The sequence below is a fragment of the Rissa tridactyla genome, chromosome 13 (assembly GCF_028500815.1).
Source record: "Rissa tridactyla isolate bRisTri1 chromosome 13, bRisTri1.patW.cur.20221130, whole genome shotgun sequence".
Taxonomy (NCBI): domain Eukaryota; kingdom Metazoa; phylum Chordata; class Aves; order Charadriiformes; family Laridae; genus Rissa; species Rissa tridactyla.
Window position 1 is genome coordinate 8,305,442 of NC_071478.1, and position 18,486 is coordinate 8,323,927.

Consider the following 18,486-nt stretch of genomic DNA (forward strand, 5'->3'; position numbering starts at 1 on the left):
AATGCTTCTTTGGAGGGCAGAATCACAACTGCTGCTTCAAATCAGAGATGCAGTCTCAAAACCACTTAAACAGATAAGCACAAGTTTCTATGCCTTTAGTAAACTGGTTTTGTCCAAATCCCAAACTCATTCTATTCACGATACTTCGTGCTGAGAAAGTAACCTGCACTATTTCCCATTATAAAATGAATGCTCCAAGTTGCAGGAATGTTTGCTGAAGGACAATGACAAGTACTACTGTACTTTCAATTTTAACTTCAGGTTCATTTACCATAAGATTAAAAATTCTGGGACTGTAGTTTGTAGTTACTTTTGATCTAAGGATTCAACGTGAACAAACATTCTGCATGACTTACCTTGTCAGTTTTAAACTCTTTATAGAAGGCGTATTTTTTTTTTTAAACAACATTTGTCACTAAAGCGCCTTTGCATTTAGAATCTGTACTAAGATCCCCAAACATAGATGCAAATACGGAATATGTGCATATAAAATATGCATGAGTGCTAAGGACAGGTTAAGACAGGAATTTGTAAACTTCAACACACACTAATTTGCTCCTGTTCACACATCTCAGTTTTTCTGGTTATGTTTGATGCAAGAGGACAGCTCAGAAATACAGTTTTATATATCTTTTTGACATCCAATACACTTTTTTGCCAATATGCCTTTTATCTCTGATGCACACCACTGAGCCATGGGCTCATCGTAGGCTCTAATATCCATATTCAGAAAGGGATTTCATTTAAAACATCTTTCTCCCAGCTATGCAGCCTTTACAGAGCGCTGTACACTTTGTAGGGCATTTATATAAACGATTTTTGATCCAACACTTCTGGTGTTTTTTAGCCAGTGAAAAGCAAGTCTGGCAGCTTTGAGCAACCTTCTTGCTGCAGACCTAATCACTAGTACTTGTCTAGGAAACAGAGTGCAATGTTTGGTCAAATAATGATCTAGTCCACTTTTATATGCTGTTAGAGAACAATTTGGTTATTCATACAGATAAGGCTCTATCTTGCTTGCACTACTCATGTTACAAGCCTTGCTGACTTCAGTGGTACTACTGGTAATCAGAATTTGTCCTATATTATGTGGAAAAAAACCAAAACACCACCAATACTAGCAAAAAGACTTGCAGATATTTAGAAATAGAATACAGACTCTTCTGGCTTTAGGTCATCAATGTTAACAGAACAGAGATTCTTTTGCCACCCAGTCACTCATTTGAGTAGCGACTGCAATCTTTGGCCATATGAAGGCTGCTAAAGAGTCTCTTAGAAATGCATTAAAGGACTCAGTCCAGTTCAAGAACTAGAAGACAACTAGAAGTTGAAGGACCAGTTGTTTCATAACATAAAAGCCAGGAGCAAAATTAGTATTAAATGGTTAGTTTTTTGGAAGCCAGAGAGTGTGAGATAGCTCTAGACCTGAATATGAAACAACCAACATCCGAGGTGTTACTGCTGTTCCTACAGGAGAAAGCTTTGACGTGCACTATCATTTTCTTCATCGGGGTTTGATGTAGTAACTATTTGAATGTAAAACATAAATTCTCATGCATCCTATAAAAAGAGTCAATCAGTCCCCTAAATTATTTATAAATTAATTCTCATGACAAAAATAGAGAGCCATCATCTAATTCACCTCTGAATTCAGTAGTAACAACATTGAGCCTAAAGATTTTAGGGTGTGGTTTAAGTTTAAGGCTTATATTTTTTAATATCACCTGAATACTTTGTCTCCAACCAATCTGCTGGACAAGAGGCCTTGCAAATGAAGCCCCTACAAAACTCTGCAGTCTTATTCATTAGGACAAAAGTTAATTAAATCATATTCTCTCCTTAGACACATTATTTTGTCTTAAAGATGATTAAACAAGAGGCAAATGTAATTAGGACTTGAAAAAGTATAAGCAAAAATTTTAATCTTATCATGTGTTTCAGAAAAATGAAGTAATAAATCACCTTGCTCCATAAGCCTTTTGTTTTGCTATAACTGATAACGCATTGAGATTCTTTCACTTTCTGGTCAGATACAAGTATTACATTTGTTGAGACAATTTAGAAGGAAACTGGGACTGTGACCATGGACAGTACATTTAGGAGAAAGATAATATACACAGGCTTATGCTGATGCTTTCGGAGAGCAATGAACAGAACACCAGCTAGTGAGATTTAGGAAAACACAGACTACATCCATAAACACAAAATCAAGATTTAAAAAAAATAAAATACATTGTCTCATAAGCAGAATCCAAATATCCCAGGTTCAGAAAATAATTGTTTTAGGGCATGTGGAACCTTTGAAGGTTTGTGTCACTGTCTGGCTGTTGGTTGGATGCATTTAAGTGACAGAGTACAAAACACAAAAAGAAAAACCACACCCTGCAAACACTACCTGGGAATGAGAAAATCTGCATTCAGTTCTTGAATCTTTGACTTTTAATTAGCTGATTTTTTTTTTGTCTCTTATAGAGGAATAGAGATAAGAATGTTTCAGTGCTCTTGTCTGTTTAGACCAGATTCACTGCTCAGTTATCTCAGTTATACTGACACCATTCTGGGATGTCTCATATCCAGTCACAAAACCCAAAAGCCTGTTTTTGAACATAAGAATCTGCACAGTTTGAATATATCACACACAATAAAGGTTGTTAGAAGGCCTTACATTTGAATTTTATAATCCAGCAGGATTAATGGATGTATTCATGACAGAACTCAAAACTACAGACCTATCATACTTGAAAAATAGGTAGCATATTTTTCCCAGAATCCTAACAAGGCAGCACTGCATCCAGCACAGGCAAAACTGCCAAGTCTGCTAAAGGCCTGACTCACCTATGCTCTTTTGAACATCTGAGCACGCTTCATCTCTCCAGAGCTCCCTTAACAGCCACCATCATGCGTGTAAAACACTCAATCCTGGGCAGCAACAGCGCTTGAGTGTACCTGCCCCTAGCTGGTGCCCCTCCTGACTTACCCTGATTATGGCTCTCATTACTCCACAAAAAAGATGGAAACTATGTTAGAAGAGTGTTTTTATTAAAAGGTCATGTTCGAGTCAACAATCTTTTTAAACTGAGGGAGTAAGAATATTATGTTCAAGGCAAGAAAGAAAAAAAGTCAGCCTGCTTTCATGGCTACTAATTTATTCCAGTTTTATACTGGACATGTCTCATTATTCGGTGCTTTAAATATCTTTTACTGCTTTTACTCATTCAGGAATGTAACTACCTACTTGAACTCTGATTAGAAAAAAGTGTTTTTTAAAACTACATTAGATCTATTTTTGACTGAAGTTCCCATTCACAGCCTGCAGATAGGAAGGGCTTTTATTATACTGGTACTGTATCAACAAAATCAAAACAGAATTCTACATTTGCACAGGCAATAGTTAATCTAGAAAATATCATCAGAAATGGAAGGTTATATAAATCATTCCATTGATATGGAGAAGAAAATCGATGATGGAATGGTAAAGTGAAATAAACTATTAAAACGGCTCATTGCCACTCAGGGCCATATGTTTAAAAACACTCAAAAGAGACACAAAATGATAAAAATTCAAATATATTATGATTAACTTCAGCTTTATCAAAACCGGTTTTGGCCACGGATATTGTTGCTTTCATTGCTAAAAATCCCACACAGGAAAGACAGGTAACCTTAAAATTTCCTTTCATAGAGCCAGCTATCTAGGCTAAACACTAAGTATTCTATCAGATGCATTCATGGTTTTGATTCTTATAGTGATATCCAGCCTCATTGTTCTGCCATCATTAAGAAACTGCAAACCATCTCTGAATAGCAAGCAATACTCAAAATATTTACAAATTAAATTATTTTTTTTTCTCTTAAAGCCCAGTTTGTGCCTATTATTATGAACATCTAGTGTTCTGACCTCAGTAAACAATGAATCCAAGCAAACGTTTGGGAAGCATGACAGATTCCAGCTTTGCACAGAGGCAAAAAGGCTTAAATGGAGTACAGTTGCATTTCAGAGAAAACTACGTATTGCAAAAGAATAAAGCAATTACAATTTTTCCATCATGAACATGTTGACAGAAGGCTATATCTCAGCAAACTGCTGTTGTTATAGAAACTCTGCCGACATGTTGCTACTATGGTGAAAGTGGCATTATACACACACTAATGGCCTTTTTATCAACCTCAGTTCAAAATTCAGAGCACTTTAATTTACAATCAGGGAGCTGCACGTCATTCCCTGCAGCTGCAGGCAGTGTCAAATGCTGCTGTTGCCTGGTAACTAACAGGTAACTGGTGCAAGTCTGTTATATTTATGTACACGGAAGCTAATGAGAGAAGACGAAGGGAACATTTGTCAGTAGATAAAAAAATTTGGTCTCTGTTTACTAAAACACAGGATTTTCCTCTTGCAGTGAAACCACTGCTGAAACACATAGTACCAAAATGAAAAATTGCACTTATTTCTTATGATCTTCAGTGTAAATGATTAAAAGTTGTTACTGATATAGCTGTAGCAATTCATCAAAAATTAAATAGAAGTGAACAGTAAGTTAAAATTTAGCCCCAAAGTACTGTAACTACAGTATGAAAGAAACATTATTTAATACTTTGTTAGAGAATTTTAATCTTGGCATCAGAGTATCTAGCTGTCTCTCTATCCGTACTAGAATACTATGCAAACAAGAGTGTTTTAAATAGAGGCTGGTTCGGGTGCCCAAAGTTTACAACACAACTACGCTTCTTGAAAGCATAAATTATCTGTGTGAATGAAATTAACAGCAAAATTCCCACTAATTTCAATGGCATGCCATTTTTGCCACAAGTTGGTTTTTGCAAGCGTACTAGGGCTAGGTCTACAAACAACCACCTAACTTCTCAAATGCCTTCTGTTAAGGGACCTTCAACACACAACGTTAGAAGATTGACTTCACTTTTTTTACCAGAAATGTCTTTCACCAGACCTTAACATTCAGTTCATATCACAGCTATGTAATTATTCTTTTCAGAAGCAGAGATGCAAAGAAGGCATTAACAGCCGATCAAAATATCACATTTATGCACTCTTCTCTTGTCATATTAAATATAATTACTTCTGATGCAATCAAACTCATATCCTTCAAATGGATAAATCCAGCACCAAATTTAGAACCTGAAGCTTCAAATATCAGGCTCTTAAAGAAAAGCTTTAAGCCTTTACTTTCAGTTCAGTGAGGTACAACGTAAGAACAGTGATAACATTAGGTTTAAAAATGGTATCTTTTTATGAATTTTCTTTAAATTATTGTTAGTTATTGGTTGCAAAGTGCTTTGAAGATCAAAGGTGATATACGAAATGCGTGTTATAACTCAGTCACTAAGGTGTGGATCAAGTAACTGACCAAATACATGCTCCTCAGAACTCATTATCATTGGAAAATAAATCACAGTATCTTATTTTTTGTAACACCCGCCAGTCCTGAAGGGTCTAAAGGACTTACAGTATGCACATGTTCTTCACACAGATATGGACATACGTGCTTTTAGGCTGGCACAATAGCTCATTTTTAGAAATGGGAGAGGATACAGTAGTAGCAAACATTCATATATGCAGGTCCAGTTATAGGATCGGGTCTTGTTTAAATACAGGTGTAACTTCAATTATGCAATAATAAATTGCAATCAACTCTATGCAGAGTGTAAAAACTGTTAACAGCTATAAAGCACACTTATAGAATAAACCTTTACTAGCAACTCCTCTGCCCCTTATACATTAAAAGTAATACAATACTTTCTCTATAGAATTTAAGAATATTATCTATAATCATTAAGAGAGTCTACAGAAGGATACCATACAATACCAAACATGATTTTAGTATTCCCTGTTGTATACTTTTCAAGAATTGATTGTATTTACTAGAAATGTAATGGGGCCGTTTTGTAAGGACAGGTATATACAATCAATAGTCATAAATAAGGAAAATTTATACAATGTAAGTAAGCATTCATATTTATATAACCATAGGATAATTTAGATTGGAGGACTCTGGAGGTCACGTAGTCTAACTTCCTGCTCAAAGCAGGGCCAACTTCAGAGCTGGACCAGTTTGCTCGTGGCTTTCACCAGCTGAGGTTTTCATCTCTCCAAGGAAGGAGATTCTACCATCTCTCTGCAAAAGGTACTGTAGGATTTGTTTCTGCTGGAAGTAGCATGAGACCAGTCACCTGCCCATCGCTTACTCCCCATAGGCATGCTACACTTCCCAAATGTGACACTACGACTGCTTCTGCAGCTGTAGAATGAACTGTGTGAGGAACTGATCTGTGCTAAAAATAACCCTGGGGCCGGCAGGGGGAGAATTAGCTTAATTAAGCAGGCACTTCTATGAAAAGGACAACCGTGAAATTACGGCCTAGCTATCTCGGGCAACTGGCAAGTTTTTAGAGGATAACCATGTACACAGTAGATTTCCTCCTTTACACACCCATCTGTATTTACTACTGAAAATGGACTCCAAAATTCAACTCAAGACAACTAGTTCAACCTAGTTTCTCCAAAAACTGCCAAAAGCTTGTCTTCCTTTTTCACAATCTTTTTGTTTTCATTATCAAGTAAAATAAAAACAAACAAAACAAAACCCACCCCCATTATAATTTCATAGTCCAGGCCAAAAAGAAGCAAATTCCTTGGTGTAATGAAAGCAAAAGCAGATAAACCAGCTATTAATTATAGGAAACAAAAAGTGGTGCTCCATCTGCAACTCTGATTTTAAAAAGAAACAGAAATTTTTCCATTTATGTATTGAAATGTCTTTGTACTTAAGTGAAAGTATTTTATGTAAAAGGAAGAATTCAAGGCACTTCAGTGGCACACATATTCATCTCTAGTCTTCAGGTTCTAACATTATCTTCTAACATTCTAACATCTTCTAACATTCTTCTAACATTATCCTATAGCTTTTATATTCAAAGAACCCTTCTAAAAGGTTCTTGTCTGAATGCAAAAGGTGTCTGGAAATCAGAACGTGTGCAAACACAAAGAAATCCAACCAGAATAAACCTGCTGACATTCAGAATCAAGTGTCAGGATGTATATACTAAAACAGAATGGAATGTGCTGATCATAAGCATTAAGCACTGGATCCTGCACTTTTGTATTCATGCATCCAGAACAAAGCATTGGAATTACTATTTATATCACAATTTTGTTTATTAAACTCCCATTTCATGGTTAAATTATCTCCCAAATACATATGTATATTATTGAAGTACTACTACTGTTCTACATGATTCTAAGAAATTAATCCAAAATGTATTGCTGTAAAGATCGTGGAGCTAAAGCCTCCTTCTCCCAAACACTCCCCCACAGAAAACCCCAACCCCCTGATGTTAGTGCACATGCAAACAAAAACCTCACCAAACCAAACAAAAGCAGGAGCATGGACTGCAAAACTAGATTTGTCTTTAAATTCATCAATAGCCATAAAATAGTAAAAACAAAGACAGGACTTACTAAAAACTGCCAGTGAAGATGCTCTTGATTTAAGGTGGTGACATGAGACTTAGAAATCTGGGTCTCTTCTAAAAACTGGGTCTGATCAAATGTTTTCTGTGATGTTGCAGGCTGCAGACATGATGGATCATTTCCAAACTGTAAAAGAAAACATAAGTCAAGTGACCAATTTGTTAAAACTGCATTTGTACTATCTGACTAGAACTTGCTCTTCCTAAAACACAACATGTTTCATTAACATGTTTTCATTGCACATGCCCCCAAAAGCTGTTTGAAAGTGATGGTTAAATATACATTACATACAATAGAAGCCAATCTAAACTACTATATTTAGCCTTGCTGAATAAACATTTTGTCAGGGCAGTCAACAAGACTGAAGTCCAACATAAACCTCCAAAATAAGACTTAAATAATATGGTCACTGGTCCCTTGCCGGAAATTAATTTCAGAGAGTAAATGAAAAAATTCAGTTTCAATATTTTCTCTATAAAATGTAAGGACATAGAACTAAGCAGAAAAATTCTGTCTATTATTTATCATTACAGTCTGCAAGTTTGTCAGAATATCTCTTTCTATTAACAACAAAGTTCTAGTAAAGCTTATACAAAGTACTGCTAAAATCTTGGGGTTTTTTGCCAGCTTACCCACACAACTCACAGTGCTCCCTCGCTTAAGAGGGGTCATTAGGTTTGATATTTCAGATTTCTTTTGGATGGAGTCAGCGATGTCAACATTCTGAAAGTGCTTTTTAAAGGCTTGGGAACAACTACCTCAAATAACCTACATTTTAATGTAATTTGAAATGCATATGTTTCCCAGGAACCTTAAAAGATCCTGAATTTGGGATAGGGATAGATCAAAACTACTTAATCCTTTGCTTAGTATTTTCTGTTCCAGTCAACAATCAAACACCATTTGCAAAATGATGCAATAGAGACCACAAATTATTGAGATAATCACAACCCAGAGACACTGAAACCAATGAAAAAACTCCCACTGATCTTTGAGGAAGATCCTAATTGTTTATGGTTTAGCTTTGTAACCCAAGAAAAGATCCAATAAAGCAGTTCTCCCCTCAGGCAAAATTAGCTTCCCCTCCTTACACTGTAAGTCAATCAATTTTAATATACCACATGAAAAATGGTGAAAAATCTTTTAAAAATAAAAAAGGATTTATAAAAAAAGTAACATAGCATCAGCATTGTGACAGTTTTAAATGAATCAAAGTTTGATGTAAAGTCTGGCACGAAGTCCAATTAACTTGTTCTTCCTATTCCCAGAAGCAGTTTAGTAAATCACTAAGATGATTACATATAAAGATACCTATGTGACTGTCCACTTCACGGATAGTAATGAATAGGTGGCTGTTTCCACTATATAAGTATGATTTTTAAGGCTTAATTTACGAGGCTGTAATTCAAGTGATAGAATGAATTGACTAGAAGGACAGCATGCAAATATGTGCAAAAAAAAGTTCTACTGGCATGGTTACATTCCCTCTAAAACTCCAATTCCCTCTAAAACTTCCAAAAGATGTCCAACATCAAGCATTTGAGCAGCGCATGGGGCCAGTAGATTTATATGCCTATTCATACGCCATTCATTGAATTAAAACATGTACAGCGCATTACTTGTCACATACATGCATTGGAAAGGCGGAGTATTCAACAGCATTATGAGCATTGACTAAAAGAACAGAAGAAATACAAGTGTAAAGGTAATTTTTTCCCCAGAATTTCTCACTTTTAAGACTAAATAGAAAAGGTAAATTATACCGAAATGCTCATTTGCTCGTCTGTGCTTTTGTATTGTATCTTGTCCCTAAACCGGGACTCTAATCTGTACAGTGAGCACCTGATTTTTGAATGAGATTTTTAGGCAGCACTATAGCACTAACAACTAAAACAAATAAATACATAATTTGTATAGATACAGCACACCCATAAGTATTTAATAATAGAGTATTCTACTTATGATAATTAATTTCTTCATATAAACATTACTCTCAACAGAAAACTAACTTCCTCTGAAGGGAGTCATGTATTTAAAACACATGTTTCATGGAGATCAATTTCTCTAACCATTAGATTATTTTCTGCCCACAAATGAAAAGATTTTCCAATCTAAGGTCATCAACACCTTTGTTGACCTTTCTATAACTATCTTTTTAATAAATTTTACCATGGCACGTCTGTTAGGAAGTAATTTAATCATCTTCAAGTATTTTTCTAGTTGAAAGACTCCATAAACTGAAACCAGTTTCAGACTGTATTGAGTTTGATTGGTAATAAGTTAACTTCCCCAAGTCAAGTCTGTTTTGCCCATCATGGTAATTGGTGAGTGATCTCTCCCTGTCCTTATCTCAACCCATGAGCTTTTTGTTATACTTTCTCTCCTCTGTCCAGCTCAGGAGGGGGAGTGATAAAGTGGCTTTGGTGGGCACCTGGCATCCACCCAGGATCAACCCACCATACAGACATATTCCTGCAGAAAACAGAGGGTGTTTTACAGCTAATTTCTGTGAGACTGTTTGCTGTATCCTCACTTTTGCACAAAGTCTTCACAACTCTGAACCACATGCTGTATCTTCACATCCCTCTTTTTGCAATATTCAGGTCAAAATAAATGTGTGCAAAGATGTCAGAGCTCTTGAAAGAACAGTTTTAGAAATAAATGATGTTGCAACTGCAGCTGTGAAGCAATAAGGCATCTTTCCATAATATTTTATTTGGGTTGCATTTAAAAAACTAGAAAATAAAAAATCTGAATAGAAAGATTTGCTGATTAAGCTCCGCAAACGAAATTCAGATGAGCCCCCATCTTTGCAGAGATGGCTTCATTTCAGCTATACTGTCAGAGGGTAGGAAAGAATTTCAGAAATACTCAAAGGCAGCCCACACACTGTAGCGTGTTCAGGACCCAACACACTGCACTGTGCGGTCAGCAGGGGAAACATGACAATAGCTTCCTTCCTCCCAGTAAACAGCACTTAGATCTTGTCCTGCCTACATCCTGTTAAAAACTATCAAAGTATCAGTTCCTACCTCTGTTCAGCCAACAGTCCCACCTTTCATCCCTCAAAAGCCACATTTTCACAAAAGCATCTCTGTGTGTCTTCCTTAAGCCTGAGAAAAGCTTCCCTGTGAGCATTTGTCAAAGGTATTCAACTGTTCCCCTTAAAATTCTCAGTTGCTTCAGTACCTATGCAAACTAAATAATATTCAGCCAGGTGACACGCCAAGGTTACTCTCATCCTCAGCAGTGTTGTCCCATGACTTCCTCTCACTTGCTTTTTCTGTCTTATTAACCCTATATCACCTGCTAAACTGTGAACTCCTCAGAAATTACTCTTGTTACATGTATGTAGCACAACACCCTCTGGAGTCTGAATTTGTGCTAAAAACCATAATGTAACAACAGAGAAGAGCTGACATATTTATTGGCCTCAGTAGATGATAAGCATGAAAAAGTTCTTCCAAAGACTTTAAAACTCACATTTTTCACTAAAATGGAATTCTAAAAATAACTTTGGACAGTGCCCCTCCACACATAAAATGGCAAAGCATATGAATTGCATCCTCTATGCACAAGCTAAATATCAGAGGTTATCGTCTAACAGATTGTTCAGAGTTAATGATAGATACTTCTACTCATACCCCCACATTTCCATCTATTTTTAAATGTCTTTACTTACATAATGTTTGATGTCTTCATCAGCACCAATCTAATTCTGATGGCAACATCAAGGCTGCATTTGTAGGACATGGGAAATCACACTGAAAAGCATGCATCCTTACATTTCTGTTAGGCTTCGGCCTGGGAGCACAGGATCTTTTATTTATTCATGAGTTTCCTGAGAAGAACTAGTGGTTGCTTTGTGTCAGCTGAATAGATCGTAATTCAATCTTCACTGGAACCTGTTTACCTGAATGACTCATTAAGGTGCAAGCTGACTGCTAAAGAACTGTTTCATAACAACAAAGCCTTTTGTTAGAGGAAGGTATGTTTTGAGAAGTTACTTTATGCAGTGTGAGTTTATCAAAGTTCATTTTTGAGAGATAGAATTATTTCTTAAAAACATAAACAAACGAAGTGAAGCATACTCACACCTGTAACACTAACATTTTGCTGCAAGGATTGTGTCAATGGGCAGCAGGATGTTTTATGGGCAAAGGCCTTGAAAGTGCAAGCTCACAGCTACAGGAACACTGGAACAGGGTAGTTTCTGAAGTGCTCAAGGCTTGGTATTCAAGCACGGGATTTGCAAACAGCTTTTCAAACAGATCTGTTACCATTCTTCTGAAATTCTTGTCTTTCCAAAGGGCTATCTGAGTATAAACAAGGAGTCAAATGGAGTTTCACAAGTCTACAGCTCTACTATCTACAGTATTATTATAAATGCAGGTAAGAAATGACCACTTGGAACCATATGCTTATGGTAATACTTACAGAGTCTTCACTCTAGAAAGTTTCAGGTAAGAGAAACAGCTAGAATAGTTGACCCTTTACAAACAGATCTTTTCCAGAAATCACTGCTACAGCATACACATGATATGAAAGTCAGCTCAAGAACGGAAAGAGTCGTTCTCAGAAAATCGCCTAGGAGGCAGAGCACAGGAGGTCAAGCAATAGACTGAAGTTACTGCTGGACACTGCTTAACAGCTCTGTTTGGAGCCAAAAGAGCACAGAAACGGTTTACAAAGGAAGCAGAATACAGAGGAGTTATGCTCTTAATGGCAAATTAGTTGTTTTTACATTCATTTTCACATCATCTCCATTATAAATAAAGAGTAAATACAAAGAAATAGGTGCTGAGTTGAGGTGTGTGCATTCCCTCTGGGTTTTTTTAACCCTGAAGAATGGCTGCTTTTAAGTTTCATCCTCTGATTTGGGGCTTTGATATTTTGGTATCTTCATTCTAATTTAAAACCAACTGAAAAGTAGGCATTTCATAAGCCACACTTCTGAAGCCATAATACTTTAGGGTGACTGACTCCAGATAGAGTAAGAGGCAAAAGCAATGTGCAAGTCCCCAAAACTGCATTGTGATATCTTACATTTTAACATTACTTAGTTATTATGCTATTTCATAATACAGTGACATGAAGTATTGATACATAGAGGTGCAGCATGAGACTTTTTGTCATGGTCCATTGGAGATCTAAGTCTTTATCAGTTTACATATTTCTTATATTTTCAAGCTGAAATCAGCAAGACACAAATGTCAGCAAAAGACAGAGGTCTAAATCTGAATACTGACATTCTAAGGAGCATCTATAAAGTCACACCTTCATTACAGTTTCCTTAAAACTGTAAGTCACATTGAAGTCTAAAACACTATTTCATGCAGATTACAACATCCAATGTATTTTATGATAGCTAAACTTTTTCTGATTGGTGAGATACAAATACTTTAACAACTTTGAAGGTAAAACAATATAGCTACAAAACCAAATTACATCAATATTCCTTACTTGACAGGGTTATGAAACAGTGTTTTGGAAACTAATTTGAAAGATGCTGTCATCGTGTCATATATTTTGCAATCTCTAACTATACATTCAAAATAATTCAGCAATAGACTTTGATCTTATATTGCAAATGACAAATGCATTGTGATTGAAGAATCAGTAGCCAAGTTACATGAAAGACAAAAACATTCAACATGGAATGCAAAATGTCAACAATTATAAATTTATCAGTCTTCTAAAGCAGTTCTTAAATGTTGTATTTGTAACGCAAAACACCTCAATAAATCCTTCACAAACTAGATTTCAAGCTCTCCTCTTACATTGAAAGGATCACCCTGACCTGCCTCTGCTTTTCACACATGCCCTTCTTCTTCTTCCTCAATCAGAGAAATATTCAGTATTAGTGAAATAATCAGTAGCATTACAATGTGCAAAGATTATGCAGCTCTACACTTTGTGTAGGTGTCTGCATGTGTGCATAGAAAGATATATTTAATACACATGCTAAGCAAGACAATATATTTTATTTACTGTCTATAATTAATTTATTACAATTTATTACTGTGCTATTAAGTCTAAATAGGTAACAATAAGGCAAACCCTGGACTAGCAGCACTGTGGAAATGCCTCTTGATTTTTTAAATTAAAAATACTACAGAGAACAAATTCATTATCTGTATTGTGGTAATGCAATACAATATTGCAGAGTGTCAGTCAAGGGACATGGCACACTGTACTACCCACAGCACAGAAAAACACCGGATGCCTCAACAATCTTACAATCTCTATTTGTCCGTATTAGTTCACATATGGCATCTTTTTTAAAAATTAGAAATTATTAAATTTTACATCTGCTTTCATATTTTCATCAACAAGAAAAGCTGAAAGTGTTGTGACATTGAAATAGCACTATATTACATGCAAAAACTAATGTGACCTTCATAACCATAAAAAAAACCCCAAACAGATGGGGTACTGCATCTTACCTAAAAGACAGCATCATCACTACTTTCAGAACTCTCCCACAGTTCCTCCTAGATCTAGAACAAAGAACTGATCCAAAAATCAAACCCCAAGGAAACATAAAATGTTGTCTTTTTTTCTCAGCAAACTGCCCACAGCTTCCAGGGATGGTTCCTTAGTTTCCTACCATGTCATTGGCCCATGCCTGACCTTGTGTAGTTTATACAGCATCTGACAGGGTCACAGTGCAGTGATTTGGCTGCAGGCAACCACCTTTACAAACAATACATGTAAAAACACACTTTACTCTTCATACAGCCGTGCCAGCAGAAAAACCACTTCATGTGCTTTGCAATTTTACTTCATATTTTAGTTTTTCACTGAAAAAAAAAAAAAACATTATTAAAATTCTGCATTACCAAATCTTATCCAAATCAGATATCCAATCTACACAGCCACTGACACATGAATATTGCTGAGGTTAACTGGAAATTACAGGAACAGGGGAGAGACTGGAGAACAGGTAACAAGCTTTCTACAACACCAAAAAGTTTTTAACATAGTAATACCTCCTAAGAAGCAAGCCTTGAGGAATTAGGAAAATTACTGTTTGAGGAAGAATAAAAACCTTTTAATCACTTGCGAAATTATTACTGCCCTGCAAGAAGACAGTTGCTGTTAATCAAAGAACTCAACAAGTGAAGCAACATGGCATTTCATGATCCCTAAACTATCATTTCTGAACTTCTTAACCACAACACTGCAGACCTATAATTTCTCTACTCTGAATATATTTTGCTCTTCTGTTGCCTTACTCCCCTCATCTTGCACTCTAAGACCAGGATTTGACTGCAAGAAAAGAGGGGATATTTTCCATCAGATTAGAATATATGGGGGAAACATGACACAGGTGCTCCAATAGTTGTTGAGCAGGTGAGAAGTGTCAGTATAAAGTTCACTGAAAACATGGAGCCGTCATGGAGAAATCTGAGAGGAGGGAAAGAAATATGATGTGTCTTGCCTGAGAAACCAATGACTTAAAATAAGAGAACCTCTGCATCACTGTAATACCTGATGTTTCTTTAAGAAGAAATGAAAATAATTTTATTTCCTTACTCTTGCATTTCTTTCTTTCTTTTTTTTTTTTTTTTTTTTTCCATTTAGCTCAAAGGTGATACTCAACTAGCAGGAAAGGACTCAATTTAATATGAAAATAAAATTTTGAAAGTGCTACACTAATGTTCTTAGAAATGGTCCACACACCAGGTTTGGTGCCAGTAATGGTTAGTATGAAGTCCTCACAAAACATCTCAAATACCATCTGGAGAATCCATCTCCTGATGTCTGTCCATCAGTAAGGCTAAATCATGCAATATATGTTTGTTTTAATTTTCTAGTGTTAAGTCAAATATTATCCTCCATCCTTATTACAACTGAGAATATGGAATTACTTTGATGATATTTGTCCTACAATTTGAGAGCTTTCTGGTGTATTAAACAGTTTTGTACTATTACTTCATATTTCAAAGTCACAAAACAAATTAATTAGCAAGATCGTGCCACCTCGTCCTTAATCTCATTAGAAAAGACTAATGGCTACAGAATCAATTATTTCATAGAGATTACTGCCTTAACACCATTAGCCTTTACATCACACAGGCTCATTTTGAATTTTCAATTCCATTGTAATTTTCTCCACTAGTTTAATTACAAGTCTTAATTAAGTCCCATCTTTAATCAACTTTATAGCTGTGTCCATTCCTTTATGGCTGCATATCAAATAAGAAACAAAGACCAACTTGCAAAACTAGAAGGCCAGCACAAGAGCTTTCCCAGTATTTGGCTGGCCTTAACCTCTGCTCCAAGAATTGCAAGCATTCCTTCCTTTTAAATATCCATAACAAACATAAAAACTACAAAGAAAACCAACATTTTAGCTAGGTTTTACAAAACTGCGACTGATAAAGTTTTGATTTTGCAGTTCCTGAAAACCCAATGAATTAGGGATTATATTTACATACTTCATTGTTTAGTTTTCTGCTAATTTTAAGAATCTGTAGTTTGGTCATAGTTTTCTAGTTACTCCAAAAGCTAAGTTTAGATGGCAGGTCTTTTATCTATATACTGTGAGGATAAACTGGAATTTTTACATCACACTTCTATCATACACTTAGACGTCCTGTCCTGACATGGAAAACACAAATCAATATTGAGACAAGGAGTGTCAATGGCAGAATAGACAATGTATTATAGGAAGCTTAGCTGCTTAAGGTAAACTGATCAGAGAGGTGCAGCTAGTTTGGCACAACTATTTTCAAGATGACTCCAAGTTCAAATTTACTTGTACAAATCTGCTACATCTGAATCTGAAACAATCAGTAGGGGCTGTTTGGCAAAGAACACAGTTGTGAACTGTTCAGATATATTAACTCTCCCTATACTCCTATATTAAAAAGACTTATATAAGCCTCTCTGTTTCACACTGAAAGAGCTCTACCTATATACACACGTACACATACTTCTATGAATTTCCACTGATTTGTTTCAATGGGTACAAAAACTTTGTCCTGTGTTTCTGCACAAATTTTCTATTTTATAATTGAAACGTTAACTTTTCAGGGTATGCAGGTGTTACATTTTTCATAATAGATAATTCCATTTCCAAAGCAATAATTGAGATTTTCCATCTTCATGCTTTACTATTATTATAAATAGTTTGCAGTTCTTTCCACAGCAAAGTGCTTTGCAATTTATGACATGTTAGCCATGAAATTAATACTCTGCTTTCTTTGAAAGCTGCCCTTTTTATCCATTCTCTACTAGGAAGAAGTAGAAGTTGTTCAGATTCATTCACCCCACTTACTATCATATTCTATACAGACACGTGCATATTTGTATGAGCAATTCTTTTTTCTGTTAATATTATTAAATCATGAGAATGCCAATACATGTATCTGTAAGTGCTTTTCATTAATGAATGAAAATATGTACTTTCCCTTTACACAGTTTTCAGTAAAATGCAATTCCAATTTTTAGAAGGAGTTAATGTTTGAGGCACTGACTGATCCCGTCAGGTTGAAAAGATCCCAATGTATATCTTATATGAATTTCTGTTCAATAGGATTCTGAACTTTCCTTGAAATTCAGGTTGATTTGGCATTGTATATGCCTTTGTCTCCATCGTGTGTGAAGATTTAAATAATTAAAGTTTCCAAAACATATTGGCTTAAAGAATATTTGCCATTACTAATGTCTTCGGCATTTCAAACCTATTACAGACGCACTCTGAAAATCATGCTGCTGTATATAAATCCTGACCTCCATCCTTTGACCAGGAAAACCCAAATTTAATCTAATTTTTTGCAGACCTTCATATCTCTACAATACCTACACAAGATGTTTTTTTTTTTAACAAATTACTGTTTCAAATTAAAAGGACAGTATTCTGATTCAAACAAAACCATTGCTCATACTTCTCAAATCAGATATAATTTTTCAAGAAACAGCTTTCTGCTAATACTTGCAAACTCACTTCCCTTGAAGGCATATACGCAGCAGATATGGACTTGCTAACTAAATGTTCACTCCAGAAATATAATAACATATAAGCATTCTTTTGGTGAGAAATACTTACTGGATCCAAAGAGAAACGTGTCAATACGGAATTGCTCAATGTCAACATCTAATACCATAGTTAACAACCACAGAATATATTTTTTTACTGTTGGTATTTTAATAGAAAAGATTAATAAGCCTTCTGCAATGATGGTACTATTTCAAGAGAAAATGAAAATATTCTCCATTAATCTGGAGAATCTTTCTTATTTGGCAGGCATGTGATCAGAGAAATGAGAGGCTCTGTCTCCTAAGAAGTTTCTAAGATGAACTTTTAAATATTTGACACTTTTTAACTGGGCATAAGGGAAAGGTGCTGGCCTTCAGTGACCTTCATTGAAAGCGGAGATTGGAATGACGAGGAATAGCCTCTGCCCTTCCATTATCTTTAACTAGCTCTATCCAAATATTTTTTTTTTCTTCTCTCTCAAAGAAAAGAGCTAAAAGCTAATTTATGTTCGTTCCTTATTGCAGTGTTGCAGATAGCACAGCCATATCCTCCCAATCATTAGATCCTACAGCTTGGGAGCTATTTTTGCCATTTCTTTCTACTTGACATCACACACACTGACTCATTTTTTAACCTGCCTCCTGTCCCTCCAAATCTCTGTCATTACTAAAACTTGTTGTCAGGCTCTCATCAGACTGTTTCTTGATTAGGGCAGAATCCTTGCCATCCCGAGCACAGAATTTGCCCTTTTCCATCTGTGAAGTAAGCAGCTATTGTTACTGTACTCTTTGCTTGTAAATTACTTTGGAGGTTTCTGATGTGCTAAGCAGGAACTGATCTCTCAAAAAGGGCTATGAAACACCAAATAAATTTGGAATAGCAGATTTTCTTATTGGTCTAGACACATTTCCACTTTTGCATTGTTTGCTGATTTTTTTTTTCATCATGGTGTAACAGAAATTTGTCATTTCTTGATAAAGAGCCTAAATGTTATCGTACTTAAATTCTATCT

General features: G+C 35.7%; 1 protein-coding gene across 10 annotated transcripts in view; it reads right to left on the reverse strand.

The window, feature by feature from the left end:
* RIMBP2 (RIMS binding protein 2) overlaps positions 1–18,486 on the reverse strand; it is a 169,043-nt gene that overhangs the window by 105,446 nt on the left and 45,111 nt on the right. For 9 of the 10 annotated variants that reach the window (XR_008469104.1, XM_054219314.1, XM_054219309.1 and 6 more), the window contains one exon: positions 7,475–7,612. The exons of the other annotated variant lie outside the window; for it this stretch is intronic. Coding sequence is in view for 8 of the 9 variants with exons in the window: in XM_054219314.1 (XP_054075289.1) it covers positions 7,475–7,612 (138 nt within the window). In the remaining variant the exon portion in view is untranslated. The remainder of the gene's footprint in view (positions 1–7,474; positions 7,613–18,486) is intronic. 10 annotated transcript variants of the gene reach the window in all.